Raw genomic sequence first — 22,694 nt, 5'->3', positions numbered from 1 at the left:
GAGTGCGGGATGAAAAGGCGGCTTTGATGTCTACGCCGTCTCCTAGTTCCTCTCCTCAAAGGAACCCATTACCTCGGCTGAAACCTGCATACTAGACCTGAAATTTCCCTCTGGTCTATGACATACATCCATGCAGAATAACAGTTTGACAGCGTGAGACCTAGCAACACAAACATGACACTGAAAAGCCTCGACGGAGCAAAACAAAACGGCATAGTAATGCCCTTTGAATCTCCGGAGAGACCAGTGTGTTGACAAAGCCTCTCCCTCTGCCTATTTTTCTTGTCTCTCTCTCTCTCTCTCTCTCTCTCTCTCTCCGGTTCCTCGCTCCCTCACGCTTTCACACCGATGAACACGCTGTGTGATGATTGCTACATGTGGGCAACAGTAGATATCTCTACACAAGACCAGAGCCACGCTAAACCCGTCGGATAAAGCAGCTTCTCCAGCCTGAATCAAAGAGCTGTCATCTACAACGGCAGTGAACTGTAAAGGTAAACGCTCCATATTCATATCCCTGATCGATTGTTGCATAAGTTGCTCACACTGGCTTTGTGTGTCTAGGATATTTGTCATAGTGTACAGCTCTCACCATCTGTCCTCCTGTCATGTCTTCTCTTGTGTAGAGAATTGAGTATAACAAAGCAAAACACATTATCTATTTGGCTTTCATTTTGTAACATAAATAATGGGAAGTATGGAATTTACTATATTTTGTTGTTTTTTAAAATTCATCAGTGTTTGCATAAACACTGCATTCTTTTTCATTATAAAGTGCAGAAAGATAATACAGAACATTTCATATAGATCATTTGTGTTAAATTGTAGTATCCAGAATACATGTTAGTTACTCAGCTACTTTACAACCTTAAACTACACATTTAATTTTTAATTTTCTGACATACACAATGAAAACTCTGTTTGTTGAAAGGATTGGGCAGCTAATCCATCTCTCCAGCAGTAGCTGTGAGGGCTTTGTAGGTTTGTAAATGTCAGCGAGGGGAAGTGACAGAGATGAGGAGAGACTTTGAAACACCCACACTCACCTCCCACTGCTCTTTTTGAGACACACTGGAGATATGTTTCATTCTGCTGTACAGACTCAGCAATGCAATCTTTTTAAAGGCAATTTTGCATGGATGTTATGATTATAACTTTGAAATGGTAGACAATGCACAGCATCTTAACATTGGTTAAAATGAAACTGGATGTGCATACAAATGTAATTTAGTAATTCCAAAGAGAGTTTTAACAGCAAAAACACTTCAGGAATGACATTTGGACATAACTTTATTGATAATATAACATTATTAAATTCTATTATGCAACAATATTTTAATTAAAGCATATTCACGTTTTCTTTTTAATTACTAATCTGTAGACCCACATTAAATGTGCATGAATTTAAACACCTGTCACTTACAAATTTCATCACCCTCCATCCTCACCTCATCCTCAACTAAAAATGTAAACATTTTATGTGCTTTTGGGGGCTTAAAAAGTGGTAATTTTTCTGTATAAAACTACAAAAAAGTGAATTTGTGACTTTGTTAGCATCTGTATAATGTGTTCTACTGTAAGTATTAAAGTCCCTATGAAATTAAAAAGTTTTTTGGCTTTGAGTATGAATATGTTAGCCTTAAGGTTATCTATAAGCAAGTGTGCTCCAAAACAGTAATAAAATTCGCATTTACACAATATAAACAATCCAAACTCCCGCCAATATGGATCAACAATTTTGATGACATCACCCTGCACTTCAGCTTCACATCAAACTTTCTGTCCAATCAAATGTTCTCTAGAATCCGAAGCGTCCTGCCGTCTACACTTTAAATAGACGCTGTTGCTGAAATTGGTTACTTGTTCACAGAATTTATATTTTCTGTAGGGTGAATGGCACATACTGTGGTGCATTATATAGGGGATAGGAAATGATTTAGACATTGTAAATATGCTTTCTCTTGAGGCGAATGAAGTCTGGTTTTGCGCTTTGTCACACAAGTCAGAACAGACCATAAAAAGCATTGGATCCATTTGAATTCTACACAGAATGCTAAATTTTATAGCATTATGAATGAGATTGTGGCTGTCATATGCTGTCAAATGTGGCTTTACCAAGCTCAAAGACTCTGGCCCAAGCTGTGATATAAGCAAAACGCTACTGGCTATTTAAAAAAAGGGGGCGGGACTGCTTGATATGTCCTGCCCTGTCTTTCTGTTTCAGTTGAAACTATGTCAACACATAGAATAACGCTGCATGTTTCAAAGCATTTCAGTGGACCTAGTAAGTGCTCAGGCGCATAGTGTTTCTTTACAAAGTGACATTAATCACTGGCCTGACATATATGTTACAGCATTGCTAGTTTTGTGAAACTTTTCAAACATGCAAAGGAAAAACGTTTACATTTTTAGTACATTGTTGATGTTTAATTGTACCCTCAAACTAAAACAATAAAACAAATTTTTTGAAAGAAATTATATTTAAATAAATAAATAAACAATTAAATTTAAAATCAGGACCACCCTGGACCACAAAACCGTCATAAGGTTTTTTTTTTGTTTGTTTTTTTGTTTTTTTACATAAATTTATACATAATCTGAGAGCTGAATAAATAAGCTTTTCATTGATATTAGGATAGGACAATATTTGGCCAAGATACAGCTATTTGAAAATCTGGAATCTGAGGGGGCAGAAAAATTTAAATATTGAGAAAATCTTCTTTAAAGTTGTCCAAATTAACTTCTTATATTGTTAATCTGCATATTACTAATCAAAAAATAAGTTTTGACATATTTACAGTAGGAAATTTACAAAATATCTTCATGGAACATGATCTTTACTTAATATTCTAATGATTTTTGACATAAAAGAAAAATCGATCATTTTGACCCATACAATGTATTGTTGACTATTTGGTACAAATATACCTGTGCTACTTATGACTGCTTTTGTGGTCCAGGGTCACATAGACATATATCTTATGTTAATTTGTTTAATATTTTATTGAATTTCATATTTTTTTCAAAAGGAGTGTAGTGTTCAAATCCATTACACACATTTTCCTTCAAAATAAGTTTATGAAAAGCACACCTTATTATGTTTTATATAAGTTTTGTACCATCATTTATAATAAAGTGTTACTCATGCATGTTGAACTAAATTTGGCATCATTGAATTGGGCCTGTTAGCTACGAGAGTGTGAATATATTAAAACTGGACAGTGGCATTTGAGAGTAAGTGTTCCTTGTATAACCATGCTAATGCTTACTGTTCCTAGCACATTCACACAATTGCAGTTCTATCCAATTTGTCTGAATTATGGCCCATTTGGCGGAACAGCCACTATGTGCTAACCTTTTTCAAACAGATGTCTCTCTGTCCCAGATTTAATGAGACCTCACACAGATAAGGTGCACTTATTCTCATTTTTCAGCATAATGTACAGCCAACATGAAATTGCATTTAATAATTTATCCTAGAAAAGTGAACCCAGGCTTGCTGTTTTGAAGATATTTAAAGCAACAGTGACCTTAACCTCAGAGTTTTGTTGGACCGAATTTGATTTGACTAGACAGTAGTCATCGTGTTACAAAGGTGAGGACCTCAAAGAGGAAAGGACATTGACAAAAATAGAAGAGAAACAACCATAGGTGGGCTGTAGCCCGGTGTTACACTGCAACTGTCATGGCAAAGCGTGAAGCAGGGTGTAAATGAAGGTAATGTCTCTGGGGCACAGACACACCTTGCTAAAACAGGAGCTAAACCCTCACTCTCACAAACCCCTAGGAGACATGTTCTTTTGGAGGATGATGTCACACTGAAAAACAGCTTAATTTAACCCACACACTTGTAAATAAGCTTCCAAAATGAGGTATTCACTAGAGCTGTTGCAATTCATCGATTCAAAACGAGTACTCGATTTTTTAAATCCTTGTGTCGGGTAACTACCAGAAGTGCATTCTACGAACAAGAATCCAAAAAAACGCATTATTACACCGTTTTCCAAGACTGAATGATATATTAAACCCATTTAAAAATAATTATCAAGCATAATGCTAATGTGAATTCACAAACTTAATGTGAATTCTCCAAACCATTAAATTAAATTAATATGTTTGATGCAGGTACTTACGTGCAGCCCCGTTCACAGTAATACCGCTTTACAGGCAACCCGTTACTCGTGTTTTTCCAAACTTCTACCCGTGAAAGTGCACTGGAGAGGCAGTCAAACCCGTGAACTGGTACTAGACTGATGTACTCCCAGTTCCGTGTTCTGATGTAACATAGCCCGTGAAACAACAATGTCAGTCCCTACAGATGCGGTGTTTATGCAAGTGGTACACGGTGGAAAAAATAGAGCTTAGGACAATATAACATTGCCATCAAATTATTAATAATATAAAAATAACAACTGCGCCCAGGAAGTTTTGCGTGACTTGCCTGGAACATTACAAAGTCGTGAGTCGTGGTTTGAAGTTATGATTTACGAGCTCAAAAACCTGCCTGGAACGCAGCATTAGTTCTTTTCCACACGATCTCTGCACGATCTCAAACTCCATCTCTGCATATTGTTGTGAGTTTTTCTGAGAACACAAGGTGCACCATTTCATCAGATTTGTAAGGTAAATCATTTATAAACCAACGCAAACACAGGAGAACACATCTATATCTTTTAGTATATTAACTGTTCATCGCGATTTCAAAATAAAAGTTTAAACCCTCACTCTGAGGCTTTGATACATATTTAAGAAATTACAGTGGCTTTAGCATTTCTGTCGTAAATAAATCGGCAAATATTGAAGATTAAGTGGACATTTGAATGTCGTTTAGTCAATATTAAACAAGGATTAGTTATATTAAAAAGTAAAGGGTAAAAACAATTGTCAGGCGTTGGCGCCCTCTGCAGTCATTTGTTATAATACGTAATGCATAATTAGCTCTATTGTTTTTTCTATTGTTTTTAAAGGGATGGTTCACCCAAAAATGAAAATTTGATGTTTATTTGTGCTTACCCCCAGGGCATCCAAGATGTAGGTGACTTTGTTTCTTCAGCAGAACACAAACAAAGATTTTTAACTCAAAGCGGTGCAGTCTGTCAGTCATATAATGTCAGTGAATGGGCACCATACCTTTAAAAGTAAAAAAAAAAACAACATGCAAGACAAATCCAAATTACACCCTGCGGCTTGTGACGATACATTGATGTCCTAAGACACGAAACGATCGGTTTTTGCAAGAAACTGAACAGTATTCATATCATTTTTTACCTTTGATATACAGCCACATCCATCTGTCCTGAGCACAAGCTCATCATCCGGCATAGTATACGTAAACACCAGAAAGGGAAATCGGTGAAAAGTCCCGGATGAGTTTGCGCAAGCAAAAGTAATCTTTTAGTTTTAAATCAGTTTGAACAATCAGGATAAGCGCAAGTAATTACCATTTTGAATAGCTGCTATACCCACAATCTCTGTGCTCTGTGTAAACAATGAGTGTCGTATACACGCGACAGGTCGCTTACGGCATTTGTATATACTTCACTAGAGTGAGTACACATGTCACGAGCTGGGTGATGAGCTCGTGCTCAGGACAGATGGACGTGGCTGTATATCAAAGGTAAAAAATTATATAAATACTGTTCGGTTTCTCGCAAAAAAACAATCATTTCGTGTCTTAGGACATCAGCTTATCGTCACAAGCCGCAGGGTGTAATTTGGATTTGTTTGCGCATGTTTTGTTTTACTTTTAAAGGTTTGGTGCCCATCCACTGCCATTAAATGCCTGACATACTGCACCACTTTGAGTTAAAAATCTTCGTTTGTGTTCTGCTGAAGAAACAAAGTCACCTACATCTTGGATGCCCTGGGGGTAAGCAAATAAACATCAAATTTTAATTTTTGGGTGAACAATCCCTTTAATACATTATGCATTTTTACAGTTTAGTTCAATTAAACCATAGGATTACTTGCTTTTGACACTATATATGAACTTATTATTATTGCTTCTTTGTTATTATATAAGTATTTTCAGTTCAACAAGGCCATTGTTGGCTTAGCTCTATTTGTATTACCATAAAAATAAATTAACTATCCGATTACTTAATAGTTAGAATAATTGATTGATTACTCAATTAACTAATAATAGTTAGTGACAGCCATAGTATTCACATTGATGCCATAAAAGAACCTTTTTGGGTTCCCCAATAACCAAATAAGCAAATAATTTTTTATAATAGAAGACATTTTAAAAAGCTAAATAACTTTTCTCTACTGTTATACTCTTGAAAATTAAGGTTCCAAAAGGGGGTCATTAGAAGAACCATCTGAGTTCCCCAACCTTTCAATGAGCAGTTCTTTTAAAAAGAACCTTTTTTTTTCCTAATGTAAAGAACATTTTAATAATCGAAACAACATTTTTCCTCTATAAAGAACCTTTGGCACAAAGTAAATGCTATAGGTTCTTCATAGAGCCATCAATTCCAATAAAAAAACTGTATTTGCAATAGTTTAGGGTGATTATGTAGTCTCCTAGCCTGGACAAGCAAGTCTATTTTGATGTTTTTTTAAGAGTATTGAGCACTTTTAATATATTCTGTCTTAGATCAGTTTGGCCAAGTTGGGAGACCAGTTTAAACCAGCTAAGACCAGCAAACCAACTGAACTCAAGACTGGTATAAATAAGCTGAAGGGATTTCAGACCAACATTTACATTTAATCATTCAGCAGATGTTTTCATCCAGCGACTTGACAAATGAGGAACATCACAAGCAATTTATTATACATGAGTCAACATATGTTGTCTGTAAGCATTGCTGAAGTACTTCAGATGGTTAAATATTTTAGGCTCTCTCGAGGTTAAATATTTACCTTGTCTATTTCAGAATGTGGCAAGCAAAAACTAATTTCAGGCTGGTAAAAGCAACTGCATTATTTTTTAACATGAAAAACCCAAAGAGCCTGGAATTCAAAAATAGCAAGAGCGAGGGTAGAAGATCAGATGGCATAGCACATTGAAAGTGGGTAGAGGAGTCTCTGCGGGAAACCTGACATCTCACTGAGCTCCATCAGACAGTAACACTACAGGGACCATCACGTTTTACTGAGCACGAGGGTTGTGGCGCACTTTTTATGAGATGAGCTGTCTGTGAGGGAACCCTCAAAATCAATTTGTCATTGATTACTACAAAAATGTATTTTATTTTACTTATTAGGTTTTTAGTTTAACATTCTGATTACACTGTCCTGCTATGAACTATATGTCCAACAGTGCATACCTAACTAAACAAACAAACTAGAATTCAGCATTTGGGAGTTTCATTCCATTCCATTAGCATCGTATTTAAATGCAAGACAGGACCTAACTATGAAATTACTCTGAGCACAGAAACTCTGATCCCAACATCAAAGGCAAATTGAGAATATTAAATTGGCGAACCTCACAAAAAGGGAAGGAGAAGGTTAGCCCTGTTTTTATTTCACTCGGCATCTCATGATGATTTTATAAGGATGAAACATCAGCGTATCTTTTAGTTAGCAAACTCCCTGTAGCTCCATTTGTGCTGCCTGGCTGCATAGAACATGAACTGGCTTCTCCCTGCCTAGATAGATTTGTCAGTGCATTTTATAAATAGCATGGCACGTGTTCTCATCCAGTGCAAGGAAATGAAGAATAAGCCTCAAGCATCCAGTGCATCACTAAAATATTCCAATCTTGAGAGAATTCGGATTGTTTAGACAGACCGCAATTAGAATACATTTCATAATTCCTGCGAGGCCAAAATGACAATGCGTTTAAAATGCATTTACTCTATGTTAGTGCATCCTAGTAGCAATATGCAGCTTTTAAATAGCAAAATACTTCCAGGATGAAAAATGTCCTGATAATTTACTCACCCCTAAGTCATCTAAGATGTCCATGCCAGTTGAAAAGATTTTTGCAAAGGATTTTTCTCCATGTAGTGAACTTCAATGGGGGTTGAAGGTCCAAATAGCGGTTTTAATGCAGCTTTACATTTATATACTTTTTTTAACCACAAATGCTCGACTTGCACTAGTTCAACTTCACACATTGCTTTGTACAACGTAGTTGAAGTTGAAAATTAGATGGATTTCTTCGCCTTACCCTACCTTACCTTTTTGAACCAAACTACACAGATGAAAAAGTAACCATGCGTGACTTTTTCAACATGATCACAGAGCTAGTGAGCATTTGTGGTTAAAAAGTATTTCCTTTTTTTTTTTTTTTGAAAATGACAGAATATTTCGCTAGATAAGATCCTCATTTCTCATCTGGGATCGTGTAGAGTCCTTTGAAGCTGCATTGATACTGCAGTTTGGAACTTCAACTTGTTGGTCACCATTGAAGGCCACTATATGGAGAAAAATTCCAGGAATGTTTTTCTCAAAAACCTTAATTTCTTTTCGACTGAAGAACGAAAGACATGAACATCTTGGATGACATGGGTGTGAGTAAATTATCAATACATCTTAAGTCTGGATGTGAACTAATCCTTTAACCTGAGATTTAAAACTGTATTTTATGCTGCGTTCCAGGCAGGTTTTTTTAACTGGTAAATCACCACTTCAAACCACGACTAACGACTTTGTAGCGTTCCAGGCAAGTCACGCCAAACTGCCTGAGCACATTTATGAATTATTATTATTTTTATATTATTAATAATTTGATTGCAACGTTATATTGTCCTAAGCTCTATTTTTCCACCATGTGCCACTTGTATAAACACCGCTCCCATTAGGGCTGACTTTGTTGTTTTGCGGGCTATGTTACGTCAGAACTCGTAACTGGGAGTACATCGATCTAGTACGAGTTCACGAGTGGGAAGTCACGGGTTTGACTGCCGTTCCAGTGCACTTTCACTGGTAGAAGTTCGGAAACACACGGGTTACGTGTTGTCTGGAACGCGGCATAACTGGATAATGGAAAATTTACCTCTTCTTAAATGTTTTGATCACGTTTAACCCCAGTCGAACCTTCTTTTATGCAGAAAAAAATGCTGGGTTAAAAGCAACCCAACTTGGGTTATTTGGCAACCCAGCAATGAGTAAATATTGGACAGAACAAATTCTGGGTTATTTTGACTAAGCTGGTTGGGTTAAATGTTTTTCACCAACATGCTGGGTTGCTTTATTTAAGTCAATTATTGTTTATTAGATTATTATATTGTTGATTTAAAATGGCCTGGAAATGAAAAATCACACAAAGAATTACAGAGTACTAAGCACTAAGATTAGAGAACATATTTTAACATCAAATTTAATAAAATTCAGTATTATAACGAATAAAATCAATTTGTCATAAAAGGCTAAATGCGTTTCCATCTTATGAAATGACCGCTGCTGACTGACATCTTGTCCTTGTATGATTTGTTGCATAAAATAATATAATTTACAGCACAGTAAATTCTTTGCTGAAGAAGTGCACCAAATCGGCGTTGCTGTGAACAGCTCTCTCTTGTGATGTTAGACTAGAGGAAGTAAAAAGCCTGTGCTCTAACTGTAACTCAGCAGCTGGGTTGTTTCATCAGAGACAGGCTCAACCCAGGGGTTGAGTTTAAAAAAATGTACCCGATATTTAATAACCCAATAAAAATGACCCAGCCACTTAAAATACCCAGCACCTGGGTAAAAATATTAAAAATAACCTAATAAAATGACCCAACAAGCTGAACCAAGCATTTGGGTTTAAAAAATAACCCAGCATTTTTGCTTGTGACAAGAACTTCAATACCAAAGCCGATTTTATTCAGCAAGCACACAGATTAAATTGAAATATACCTTCTTCTTAATATCCGTGGTAGACGTGCCTTCTTAAGGGAGTAGTTCACTTTCAGAACAAAAATTTAGAGATGTACTAACCCCCTTGTCATCCAAGATGTTAATGTCTTTCTTTCTTCAGTCGCAAGGAAATAATGTTTTTTGAGGAAGACATTTCAGGATTTCTCTCCATATAATGGACTTCTATGGTGCCCCCGAGTTTGAACTTCCAAAATGCAGCTTCAAAGGGCTCTAAACGATCACAGCCGAGGAAAGAAGGGTCTTATCTAGCAAAACGTTTTTTTTTCTTTTAAAAAATTACAATTTACATTCTTTTTAACCTTAAATGCTCGTCTTGTCTAGCTCTGTGTGTACTCTGTGTAGAGATTAAAAGTTTATAAATTGTAAATGTTTTTAGAAAATAACTGATCGCTTTGCTAGATAAGACCTTTCTTCCTCGGCTGGGATCATTTAGAGCCCCTTGAAGCTGCATTTAAACTGCATTTCGGAAATTCAAACTGGGGGCACCATAGAAGTCTATTATATAGAGAGAAATTCTGAAATGTTTTCCTCAAAAAACATAATTTCTTTACGACTGAAGAAAGAAAGACATGAACATCTTGGATGACAAGGGGGTGAGTACATTATCTCAAAATTTTTGTTCTGAAAGTGAATTACTCCTGTGAAGTTTTTCTGAACAATCACCCAAAAAGTCCTGTTATTTATACATTACTCATGCTTATTAGTGTCTGTGGAGCAATTCATGATGCAACAGAAAAGAAGAAATGGTCAATTTCATGCAGTGTTCCCAACAGGGGCAGAGTGGGGCACTAAAATCCACCGGGAAAATTCTGACCCTGTACATCTGGGGGCCCTAAGCAGGATAATTTTGGGGCCCTGCCTTGCAGTGAATACTAGTGGAGTATTGCCAGTAGCCAGGTTTCCATCCAAAGATTTTGTTTGTGGAAAAAAAAAAACACAAAACAATTTAGCGCTTAGGAAATTTTACCGATATAGCCGATGGAAATGTCTTATCGATAAAATTTCGATCATATGTCGACATAATCTTTTTCCGTTTAACTTTAGCGCATAAATTCTAAATCCATACATCAAATGTCGCAAAAATCTTTTTGGTAACACTTTTTTTGTAGAGAAAAGGGGCTTTGCTACAGTGCAAGTTAAAATTTATTAATTTTGTTCTGAAGATCTTGTTTTACGTGGATACTGGAATGATAAGTACAACATTTTAAATTAACTTGTTTTGGCTTATTAGTAGCTTTTTATATTTTTGTTCTTCTTGTGTTATGAGTATTGTTCCATTAAATTTAAAGGATTTGTTCTGAAATAAAAGGGGAAAAATAGCATGTTTTTCAATATGTTTGGCTGACTGTATTTTATTATGACAATGAAGCTGCGTTGTCGAGTTAGTAATGCTTAACTGCGCGCAGGAGGCGCCGACACGATCACTTGATTTCCTGTTTATGATTATTGTTGATGATCAAGTAAATCTATAACAAAGTACAAAAAAAAAAAAACTCATGACATATGACATACAATTTAATATTAGGTTTTGTTTCAAATGGATAAAGAACAGGCTACTAGCCTATATAATTTACGCAATTTAGGTGAAATTATGTATAGAAACAGCTCAAGGGCACCAAAACTTATGCGACAGTTCATTTTTTTAGGGATGAGGTCATTATGCACACCATTTTATCGGTAGAAGGCCGGTTGGAAGGAAAACAGGCTGTAGACAGCAAAGTTTTCAGTTTTTTTTACACATATTCTCTTTGTCGATAACAAAACAGTGCAAAAACTGGATGGAAACTTGGCTAGTGACAGCCACGCGCTTTGCAACATAATGACTCGGACCACTAGTGGGGGCCCCCTAGTGGCGGCGGGGCCCTAGCAGCCGCTTAGTTCGCCTATAGGAAGGGCCGGCACTGATAGAGAGTGACTGATATAAATATTGGTTGGACGTTTAGGGGGGAGTATGTGGGAGTATTTGGCCGCTATTCGCCGAGAATTTAGTAACGTCAATGATTCTATTAAGCTCAGGCCGGTCGCGTTCGCCTCGCGCCAGCTCAGTTTGCGATCCGCTGTGTCCCGATTGCCATTCCGCCCCTGGTTCCCAATTAAAAATAACTACTTGTGAAAGCAATAGGTTGCATCAGCTTCATAGGTTGAAATAGTAAGATAGTGATGTTTTTTGATGGAAATGTTCCTTTGGAAGAACTGAACATGCCTGGAACTACAGGTGCAATAACAAGCAAAATAACGTGAGTCTTATGTTGGTCCAAATGTTTTATATTGCATCAAGGGAAAAGGTGGCATCTGGCACGCTAGTAATTGTGAACCATGGGAATAGTGATTAACAAAATATGCTCACTGAGGAGTGGTATATATATATACACATGTAAATCTTTTTTTATGTCCACAGGCAAATCAGCTCTACAGTACAACCGACTGGAAGAAACTGCACTGTGAGGACATTCAGTAAGTATCCACTTATCTTGTCATTCACGTAAGAGTTAATATGCGTATCTCTCTTTTCTCTCACTGTCTGTCGCTGTCTCACTCTCAGCCCTGATTGATTCTTCTATGATGTAAATATACAAGCAGAATCCATGATAATGCCTTATTTGAGGGCCAGGTGCGCTGTTGCATTTCAATGATTCACATTTTGAAGGAATATTCATGTTTACAATACGATGAATCCACATCTCCAGATAATTACCGAACATTGCAATGGTGTGTTGTATAATGCAGGCTCATGGTAACGTCTGTGGACATCACTACAATCTAATCAAACAGGCTATTATGCACACCTGAGCTGTTATTATTATCCATAATTTGTACGGTCTAAAAATAGCTCATTGCCCGTCTCTTATGAATACACTAATGTCATTGACAGCTGCTGGTCTCTTGTTGTTTAAGATTGCTTTGTCTCTGTTGTCTTTCCTTTTTGTCAGGGCCATGAAAACTAGACTAGGGTGCCTGTCTAACAAATCAGACTCATGCAGCGATTTTTCAGAATTCCTGCCTCCTGCTCAGGAGAGATCCACAAGATACTTGAAGTGAGTGATATGTTGTTTTAATAAAAAGAAAGGAAAAGCTCTGATTGGCATTCATCTTATAACTGTAGCTGATCGTGTTTGGCTGTCTCAGGTTATCCACGGATGAAGTGACCAGATGGGCAGATTCATTTGATGCTCTGCTCTCCAATAAATGTAAGTCACATTATGTGTCTACTCTAAACTGAACATATTTTGGTGATTGTGTAATTAGGGACACGTTTGACCAATTTAAATTAAATTTCACCTAGCCACATTTTATCTATGTTAATATATTTAGCAAAGTATGCATTTTATACTAAGTATAGTTCAAGTTTATTAACATATTTACTAACATATTGCTCAAGACTTACTGTAATAAAAAATGTAATTAAACTTTATTTGGAGTATTACTTGTGCACATTTCTTAATAATAAGCCTAAAATATGTTTTAATGTTTTGATGAGGCATACAATCCTCATCTTTAAATAATATCGGTCTTTAAATGCAAAATATTTGAAGTCTTGCATGAAATAGTGAAAAAGTAGTGCTGAAATCCAACTAAAGATATATTTTTGCAGAAATAAAGTGCATTAAGTACAAAATTAGTTGTTCCAATTTAGCAGACTTTAATTATGCCAGTTTAGTATACTAAAAGTACAACTGCAGGGAATTTTTATTAAGTACATAATATGTAAATGTATTTGTAGTATACTTAGCGTGAAATAAATGTGTTTTAAATACATTTTAGTATATTTATTTTTCACTTTGGTATTTAATAGTAATCTATGTTCACACAGAAATCACAATATTATGTAAAAATCTTAAAACTAATTATAATTTTAAAATGAAAAACTTTTTGGAAACAAGTAAAGTAAAATTGACCTGATATTTTTTTCACATGTTATAAATGCACACTTTAACACTCTTAAAATTCAAGATAAAGAGACATAAAAGTTTTTAGCTATTATAGTTAAAATATTAAAATATAATGATTTAGATTTTACTTTAAAGTAAACATTTAATTTGACATTACAAGTTTACTCTTTTAAAGCATGCTTAATTGCATTAAGAACTGAGTGTACACACTTAAGTGGTCTTTTATTTTATTAATAATATATTATCTGCAAGTACAGTTTAAATTAGGGCTGGGCGATAAATCGAAAGCGATTCTAAGGCGCGTTTAGTGAATGAAGCCGGTACTTTGATTAGTAGTAAATCTCCATCACATGCGTTCAGCTGCGTTCAGCTGGAGTGTTCAGAGCATAGACTGTAAAAAAAGATGGACAACGCGTTTCCGCTTCTTTCCACTATAGAAAAGTGAAGCCAAAACAGCTCAATATGGCCGCTACCATCTTGGGGGAAGTTACGTCATTTGGAGCCAGAGCATGCGCAGTAGAGGTTCGTTTGGAGCCAGAGCATGCGCAGTAGAGTCGTGAGGCGGAGCCGCGGTGTCAAAGTCCCGCCCAAACTCCCGCAGACCCAATCGCACGATCACAATCATGACACCACACCCCGTTTTTATAGCATCAAATAACTACTTAAAAGCAAACTTATTAGAAAAACGAACACCTGAGCATGAATCAGCATTATAAGAACTACCTCACACGATGGAAATCACCTTTGGAAAAAAATTATTTGCCGTGTAATTCGATTATTTAGTTTGGCTCACGTCCCATTAGATTACATGGAGAGGGCGGGGTTTATGACCTATACTGCAGCCAGCCACCGGGGGGCGATCGAAAACTTTTGGCTTCACTTTTCAGGACACCTACGGCACGCTTGGTTCAGAGGCGTAAATCACTGACAAGCTACGCCAAATCGCGCTAAAAATCGCATTCGATTCGATTCGATTTTGAGCGCGATTAGGCGTAGCTTGTCAGTGATTTACGCCTCTGAACACTCCAGCTGAACGCAGCTGAACGCACGTGATGGAGATTTACTACTAATCAAAGTACCGGCTTCATTCACTAAACGCGCTTTAGAATCGCTTTCGATTTATCGCCCAGCCCTAGTTTAAATATACTTTATTACATGACAAATGCACATTCAAGACAATTAAGCACACAAGGGTTGCCAGGGTGTTTCTATGTGACTGCAACAATTGTGCATTCTTTAAATATACTTAAGTGCCTTTTTGCCCCTTAAATTTCCCCTAGTGTAAAATAAATGCCCTCAAATGTTTTTTGTAATACTTTGTTTAATGCTAAGTATACTACAAATACATTTACATATAAAAATACCCTGCAATTGTATTTTTGGTATACTAAACTGGTATACTTAAAGTCTCCTTAATTGGTACAACTAATTTTGTGCTTAATGCACTTTAATTGTGCAGAAATAGTGTTGAAGTCCATCTAAACATATACTGAAGTATATCTGATTGTGCTAAAATGGAACTATTACAAGTATACTTTAGGTACACTTTAAATATCTTAGATTTAAAGGCGGAATGCATTCAAAGATCATACAGTCCTCATTAATAGTGACAATCAAATACATTTTGCTTTTTCATGAAGTGTTTTTTTCAGACTAGTGGAAAGAAAACAACCAAAAGACACTGTTAAGCGTTTCTTTTATAGCACTTTATCTATTTGTGTCAATAGATTTCGATTACAATACATATTTTTGAAGGCCATTTTCTCAAAATGAGTTTTTCTCCTACACTGAGCCATAAATCTAAACTTCAGTAGCACTTACTCACACCACACATTACATTTTCTTTCCTGTCTATATCCTTAAGGTTTTTACAGAGGGATTTGCTCATATACAATTAGCTTGATTTTCTACAACATTTTACCCAAAAATGGTTAAAAAACAAACAAACATGGTTTTCTGCCTGTTCTAAGTATTTTCTGAATTATGGAGTGACAAAATGCCTTCTGTAAAAACATTTGACTTTCATTTGAAACTGACTTCATCCAGTGTTTAGATTTTCGTAATAGAAATGTATGCAAATTAGCGCTTATTTCATTTAATAATGCCTCATTTGCATATTTAAACCTAACATTTTAGAAAACTTGTAATACAAAAAATGTTTGCATTTATCAATGTAATCAAAGTTTAATCATAACTTTTATATCAGTCTTGATAAGTCTTGAGTGATATGTCAGTAAACATGTTAATAGATTTGAATTATACTTAGTATGAAATAAATGTATTTTAAATATATTACTTTTTAATAGGGCACCCTAAGGTAAAAATGGTAAGTTTCTTTAATTCAAAATCACTGATTTACACTGTAAATACGTTCCAAATACGTCCAATACGTTCTTACAGCAAATGTTTGTATTGAAATATTTTGAAATGTAGAATTATTATGCTACATGTTGCCCAGTACTAATAGACTTGCTTAAAACTTTTGTTCTTGGCTAGTCTGTTAGTTGCATTTCTGTAGTTCTGCCATGATATGGTTCACCAGCAACTTATGTAAGAAGCTTTCCATATTAATGTGATGGACGCCATTTCCCTGTGAGTCACGCGTTTGGCTGTGACTTCTCTTGTCGATTGCTCACAAAATGACAGGCCTTATTTCCTCAGGCTTAATTCCAGCTTCAATTAAATCTGTGTGTGTGTGCGTCTTTTCCTGAATCTCACAGCACTGACACCCCAGACGTGCCACAAATAGCCTCTCTCGGCACTGTTAACAGGACATTTGTTCATGCTAAAGACTTCTGAAATCTGTCAACAGTAGTACTCAGAAGTGATAGACGGCAATCATTCAGATATATTTTATAAGCAAAGTTTGGTGAAGCTGAGGAACTCAAGTTATGATTGGCTAGGAACTAAACAAAAAATTGTAGATGCAGATATTAATGAAATAAAAGGCCACTTAAGTGTACTCAAAGAGAGTAGACTTTCATGTTTCTTAAAAGCCTTTTAAAAGTATGCTAAGATGTACTTTTTTTACAAGAGAACCCAAAACACTCTTTTATTAGTGTATATGACTTGAATGCAGCACAACCAATTAGATATTATCACATAATATAGCTAACAAAACACAAAAACTCATTGTACTGAATCACAATTGATATAATGATGATGATGATATAATGATAATAATGGATGTTATGTCTTTCACTGACTGTTATGGCTGTGTCTTTCACTGACTGTCAATTAATTACCAGTGTACGCTGGGTAAAACCTTCCCTCCAGGTAGCACGATCTGTAAAAAGCATTTCAGATAAATGCCTTCCTGTGTCAAATAGAACCGGATACATGCTTAGCAGAAAATCAGTTTTAAAAGAAAAAACAAAACAAAACAATGGCCACGCTAAAGGAGAACATTTTGTTCCCTTGCCAGCAGGAGAACATTTTGCCTCTGTACTGGCTCTTGATTGTCCTTTCATTGAATTTCCCGAGAAGCACTATTGTCTCATTTACCCACCCTGCTGTTTATATGGACTTCAACTGTATCCAAGAGAAGTCTACCTTACATAAAAAGGATACAGAGTAAAAAGAAATGTGCCTTACAGAACAAAAGACCATATGATGATCATAAAATATTTTTAATAGATCCCAGGCTCATTGAAAAAACATGCCTGTGGCGACATTTCTACAAAACGCATTATATATGCTGCTTCTTGTACATTTTGTGAAAAAGTGAAATCTGCAGTGAGTGGCGGTGAAAGCTTGTTCGGTTTTATCTGGAACAGATTAATGTGAATCTGTCAATGTTTCATTACATTAATTGTATTATTGCGCCAGTTCAGAAATAAAATGTCCAGTGAGTGGTGCTAAAAGGCTAATGCACTATTGTATTTGAAAATAATGGACCATCTACTCTAAACCTTACCAATAGTTAACATAAGCAAACATGAGACAAAAATGAATTTTTCTAAGCAACCGTGCCAATTGAGTCTTTGAGTGCAGTGTTGTACCAGGTGAGCTACAGAGCAAGTTTACTATGTCAGAAAAGCCATACGAAGCTGCTTATGTGATGCAAATATCAAAATGTATTTGTTTACACATCATGCACTATGGTAAAATGTTCTGAGGTCATAACATTGTGTGTGCAAGGAACAACACAAAAATAAGTTGTTTAATCATTATATGTGTGAAGTTGTTCCTCCCATTGGCTTTCTTTTCAGTTGGAACCTGCAGTGATTTGTATTTATAGGCACGATTTAGTAGTTTTGTCACAGTGTAGGTAGAAGCACATTTTTCCAGTGTTTCTGTAATCTTTCATTTGAAATGCATCACAAATGTGACAAAGAAATAAATGTTTTTGATGTACTACCAGGTGAGCTACAGAGCAAGTTTACTACGTCAGAAAAGCCATATGAAGCTACTTTTGTGATGCAAATATCAAAATATATTAGTTTACTCATCATGCACTATGGTAAAATGTTTTGAGGTCATAATATTGTGTGTGCAAGGAACAACACAAAAATAAGTCTTTTAATTATTGTTTATGTGAAGTTGTTCCTGCCACTGCGTTCATTTTAGTTGGAACCTGGCGAGATTTGTATTTATAGGTACAGTTTTGTCACAGTTTAGGTAGAGGCACGTTTTTCCAGTCTTTCTGTAATCTTTCATTTGAAATGTGGCACAAATGTGACAAAGAAATGTTTTTGGTGTTCCAGGTGAAATTTTATTAGTTTGCATATCATGCATGATGAAATGCATCTCTATTAATGTCTCTATTAATCAATAGTCTGCCCTTTTAATCATTATTTGTGTGAAGATATTTTTATTTATTGGCATGGTTTTGTAGTTTTGTCGCAATGTTGGTAGAGGCACATTTTTCTAGTGTTTCTGTAATCTCTCATTTGAAACATGTCACAAATGTGACAAATAAAATAAATATTTTTTAATGTACCAGGTGAAGTACAGAGCAAGTTTACAATGTCAGAAAAGCCATACAAAGCTGGTTTTGTGATACAAATGACAAAATGTATTAATTTACATATTATGCACTATGGTAATATGTTTCGAGGTCATAACGTATGTGTGAGGAACCACACAAAAATAAGTCTTTATTAATCAATAATCTGCCCTTTTAATCATTATTTGTATGAACATAATTGTGTGGTTTGTATGTACAGACACAGTTTATAGTTTTGTCACAATGTCCTGTAGCCAGAAGAATGTTTTTCCAGTGTTTCTGTAATCTTTCATTTGAAATATGTCACAAATGTGACAGAAAAAAAAAATTTGATGTACCAGGTGAGGTACAGAGCAAGTTTACTATGTCAGAAAAGCCATACGAAGCTGGTTAAGTGATGCAAACATCAAAATATAAGTTTACACATCATCCACTATGGTAAAATGTTTTGCGATCATAACGTATGTGTGAGGAACGACACAAAAATAAGTCTTTATTAATCAATAATCTGCCGTTTTAATAATTATTTGTGTTAGAACCTGCAGTGTGTTATAAGCTACACTCTGCAGTGGTTGTATTTTATATAAAGGCACGTTTTCCCAGTGTTTCTGTAATCTCTCATTAAAAACACATCACAAATGTGACAAAGAAAGGAAACGTTTTTGATAAATGTATTCCTGTATCCGATGTGGCTTTGATATGGTATACTACACATGACAAAGATATATTGGTTTTAATATAGTAAGATGTTTATCCTTAAACTTCTTCATCTTGATTTCATAGATGGCTTGGCAGCCTTCAGAACCTTCCTCAAAACAGAGTTCAGTGATGAAAACATCGAGTTCTGGTTGGCTTGTGAGGACTATAAAAAGATCAAATCCCCTGCTAAGATGATGTCTAAGGCCAATAAGATCTACAAGGAATTTATTGACGTTCATGCACCCAGAGAGGTATGTCGACTGCTTCTATAAAACCATAGCAACTACACCTGAACATACAGTGCTGTTGGAGAGGAATTTGTTTGAATCACCAGAGCTATACATAAAATTACAAACCAAAACACAAAACACAAGTGTTGAAGACTGACACAGAAGAAATTGTTAAACAAAGATATTATTTTTGTATTCTCGTAGCTTTGTAAAATTAAGGTTGAACCACTGATGTCACATGGACTATTTTATCAATGTACTTACTTTTCTGGGAATTAAGCATAAAAATTAAATTACAGTCAGGCTAAGAAAGCTCAAAAATATCTTAATTTGTGTTACGAAGATTTATGAAGGTCTCACGGCTTTGGAACGACATAAGAATGAGTAATTATTGACAGAACTTTCAATTTTAGGTCAACTATGCCTTTACGGTAGTTTGTATACTGTATATACTATTAACATTATCATTTATTAAAACCTAAACACTACATAAAACAGTACTGTTTTTAATGCTTATATAATGCACTTCCGAGTTTGAGACCTGTGCTAGAAAGACTTCTCCTCCCTCGGAGTTTGTACTTTAGCACCACCTACGCTTACTTCATTTCTTCCCTGGCTTCAAACCTGAAGATCAACTTCTTGTTGAGCATGACCTTCAGATACTTCGTGATTCACTGCTTGTTATTTGGGAAGCACAGCCCTGTCCTTAAGCATCCTGTCTGTGTGGGTCACAGAAAATACAAATAGCTTCTTTAAGACGGGACGTACCTACCAAATGCTCAGACAATCCACAAACTGAAGAAAATTTGTGACAGTTTGGAAGCGTGAAACACGATCAGCAGAGACTGTGATAGTTTTTGTGTGAAGTTCCGCGACCATTTATTTTCTCACTCTTTTGGCTTTGCCAAACATTTGTTTGATTCTAAGAAGTGATAAAGAGCAACTGTGCAGAATTTAATATTCTCTCTAACTCTTTTATCTCTGAAGGTTAACATAGACCACAGGACCAGAGAGGAAACCAAACAGAGGCTTCTGGAACCAACTCCCAACAGTCTGAATGAAGTCCAAACGAAAGTGTACAGCCTCATGGAGAAAGACTCCTATCCTCGGTTTATAAGGTCAAAGATCTATCAGGACTTATTGAACAGGACACAGATATACTGTCAGAGGAAATCTGTTTAAAAGTGAATGTCTTATTGCTTGCCTGGTTAGATGATACTGACATAATAAAGCAGACTTTAATTGTAATATATAGCATAGTCTGTGTGTTTACAAAATAATTAGATGAGAATAATCAAATAAAAAAGGTCAAAAGATGAACTAGTTCCTTGCTAGTTTCTGCATCTAAACTTAAACACGACCCTGTACTGTGCTTCTTTGCCCAGTTCTATTTGTAACATGTGGCTATATTCTCTCCCTTCAATTGTGATAGAATGGTCAATGTTTCTTCTGAATGCTGGCAAGCATGTAAATGTGAATCAGTCTCTACATGGGTAATATGTAAGAGTAGAGTATGATAATTAATTTTTCTTATCTTCAATGTAACTTGTGTAACAGATTTCGAGAAAACAACTTCAGACATGCCTGCTGTGTTACTGCATGCAGCCTCGGCCTTTAAATCATTGATTCTTTTCCCTTAAAATCTAAATCTAAAAATACTTTATTCCCACACACATACGCACACTGAATATATTTATTTTTGTTCTCTGAAGAAGTGATATTTTTAATGTAACGTTTATGTTTGTTCATTTTGTTGTTTACTAATTTATTTAAGCTTATTCTTTCACATGTTAATGTTCTGATGGTTTACAATGACATGTTCTTGTGATGATACTAGATCAAGTAAAGCGTGTCACTTCGAATAGTGTTGGTCTGTGGTTTTTTAACTGAAAATATGACATGCATTGTCTGTTTGAATGTCCAACTTCATTCCTTGTGTTGTCTGGGAAATGAAATAATAGAAACGAAATACAGCAGTAAACATTTGAAGTGGATCAGAAAAGTTCATCAAAGGCAAGAATGTATATTGTTTTGGTTTTGGGACAACTTAGGTGAAAGGCTGTGATCCACTTCAAATGTCGACTACTATATCCAAACTGTTTTAAAAATCAATCCACTTATAAATATTTTCTTCTGTTTTCAAGTAACACAAAGTAGGTTGAAGTGTAAGTTTTGCTGAAAATTTCTACCTGATCCATTTCGACCTACCATTATGAAAACTTACCTGTAGGAACTTGTTCGCAAGATGTGAAAATATGTACCAATAAGTACATATCACTGCAGTTTCCCGCATAACAAGCATGCTCTGTAGCTCAGCCGGCACGAAACTGGACTTAGGATAGGGAATCCTTGGGTACGATTCCTGTGAAAAACATGACTCATGATGAAAGAGCTAAAAGATTGAAAAACAAGCTAAAACGACATGTTTGCGATTGTGCTTTTACATTACATTCGGTTTTGTTCACACTATCAAGTAGGTTTAGTTGTAGTGCAGATGGTATATAATTTTAAAACGTCACTATTAGAGTTATAGCGACACTCAATGGACATTTCAAGTCAGAACTACAGTGATACATACAAAACCAACATCACATAAAATATACCATATGTATGTTCATCTGTTCCAGGGAAAATAACATGACCACTCAGTGGATATTTCACATCGAATATGTCACAAACGTGGCGGTACGTATTCCGTGTCTTGCAAAAAGTTCCCACAGGTACGTTTTTGTCATGAGATCAGGTTAGAAAATGTACTAACTTTCAGACCATCTAAGATTCTCTGAATAGGTGCCATCAGAATAAGAGTCCAAACATGTGATAAAAAAAATCTTAATAATGCACAAGTAATCCACATGTCTCCTCCAGTCTATAAATTAATGTCTTGTGATGTGAAAAGCTGTGTTTGTAAGAAACAAATCCATCATTTAGACATTTTAAACCATTGTAAACCATTCCTTCTGGCCAAAATATGAGTCTATAATCCATAACAACACTTAATCCAGTGAAAACATCTATCCCCTGTTGTCCTCTCACAACGAAATCAACCAACATACTGGTTCAGACGAAACAACTTTTTCATTAGATAAAGCAATATTATTGATAGAGAAC

The 22,694-nt window shown here is 35.6% G+C and overlaps 1 protein-coding gene across 1 annotated transcript; it reads left to right on the top strand.

Annotated features, from left to right (window-relative positions):
• Nucleotides 1-324: 324 nt before the first annotated feature.
• Nucleotides 325-21,445, top strand: rgs8 (regulator of G protein signaling 8). Its single transcript, XM_073851588.1, has 6 exons — nt 325-494; nt 12,215-12,270; nt 12,747-12,851; nt 12,943-13,004; nt 19,438-19,604; nt 20,571-21,445. The coding sequence occupies exons 3-6, from the start codon at nt 12,751-12,753 to the stop codon at nt 20,763-20,765; spliced, it is 525 nt and encodes a 174-aa protein (XP_073707689.1). The 5' UTR covers nt 325-494; nt 12,215-12,270; nt 12,747-12,750; the 3' UTR covers nt 20,766-21,445.
• Nucleotides 21,446-22,694: the final 1,249 nt, after the last annotated feature.

The sequence above is a fragment of the Garra rufa genome, chromosome 12 (assembly GCF_049309525.1).
Source record: "Garra rufa chromosome 12, GarRuf1.0, whole genome shotgun sequence".
NCBI classification, from domain to species: Eukaryota; Metazoa; Chordata; class Actinopteri; order Cypriniformes; family Cyprinidae; genus Garra; species Garra rufa.
The sequence above is the reverse complement of the archived record's forward strand: the minus strand, read 5'-3'. Positions and strand labels throughout refer to the sequence as shown.

Excerpts from the sequence above, each read along its gene's own strand:
- rgs8 (XM_073851588.1), top strand. The coding sequence starts at position 12,751 with ATGAAAACTAGACTAGGGTGCCTGTCTAACAAATCAGACTCATGCAGC. Across the intron at positions 12,852-12,942 it reads AGATCCACAAGATACTTGAA|GTTATCCACGGATGAAGTGA; the intron begins GTGAGTGATATG and ends TGGCTGTCTCAG. Across the intron at positions 19,605-20,570 it reads ACGTTCATGCACCCAGAGAG|GTTAACATAGACCACAGGAC; the intron begins GTATGTCGACTG and ends TTATCTCTGAAG.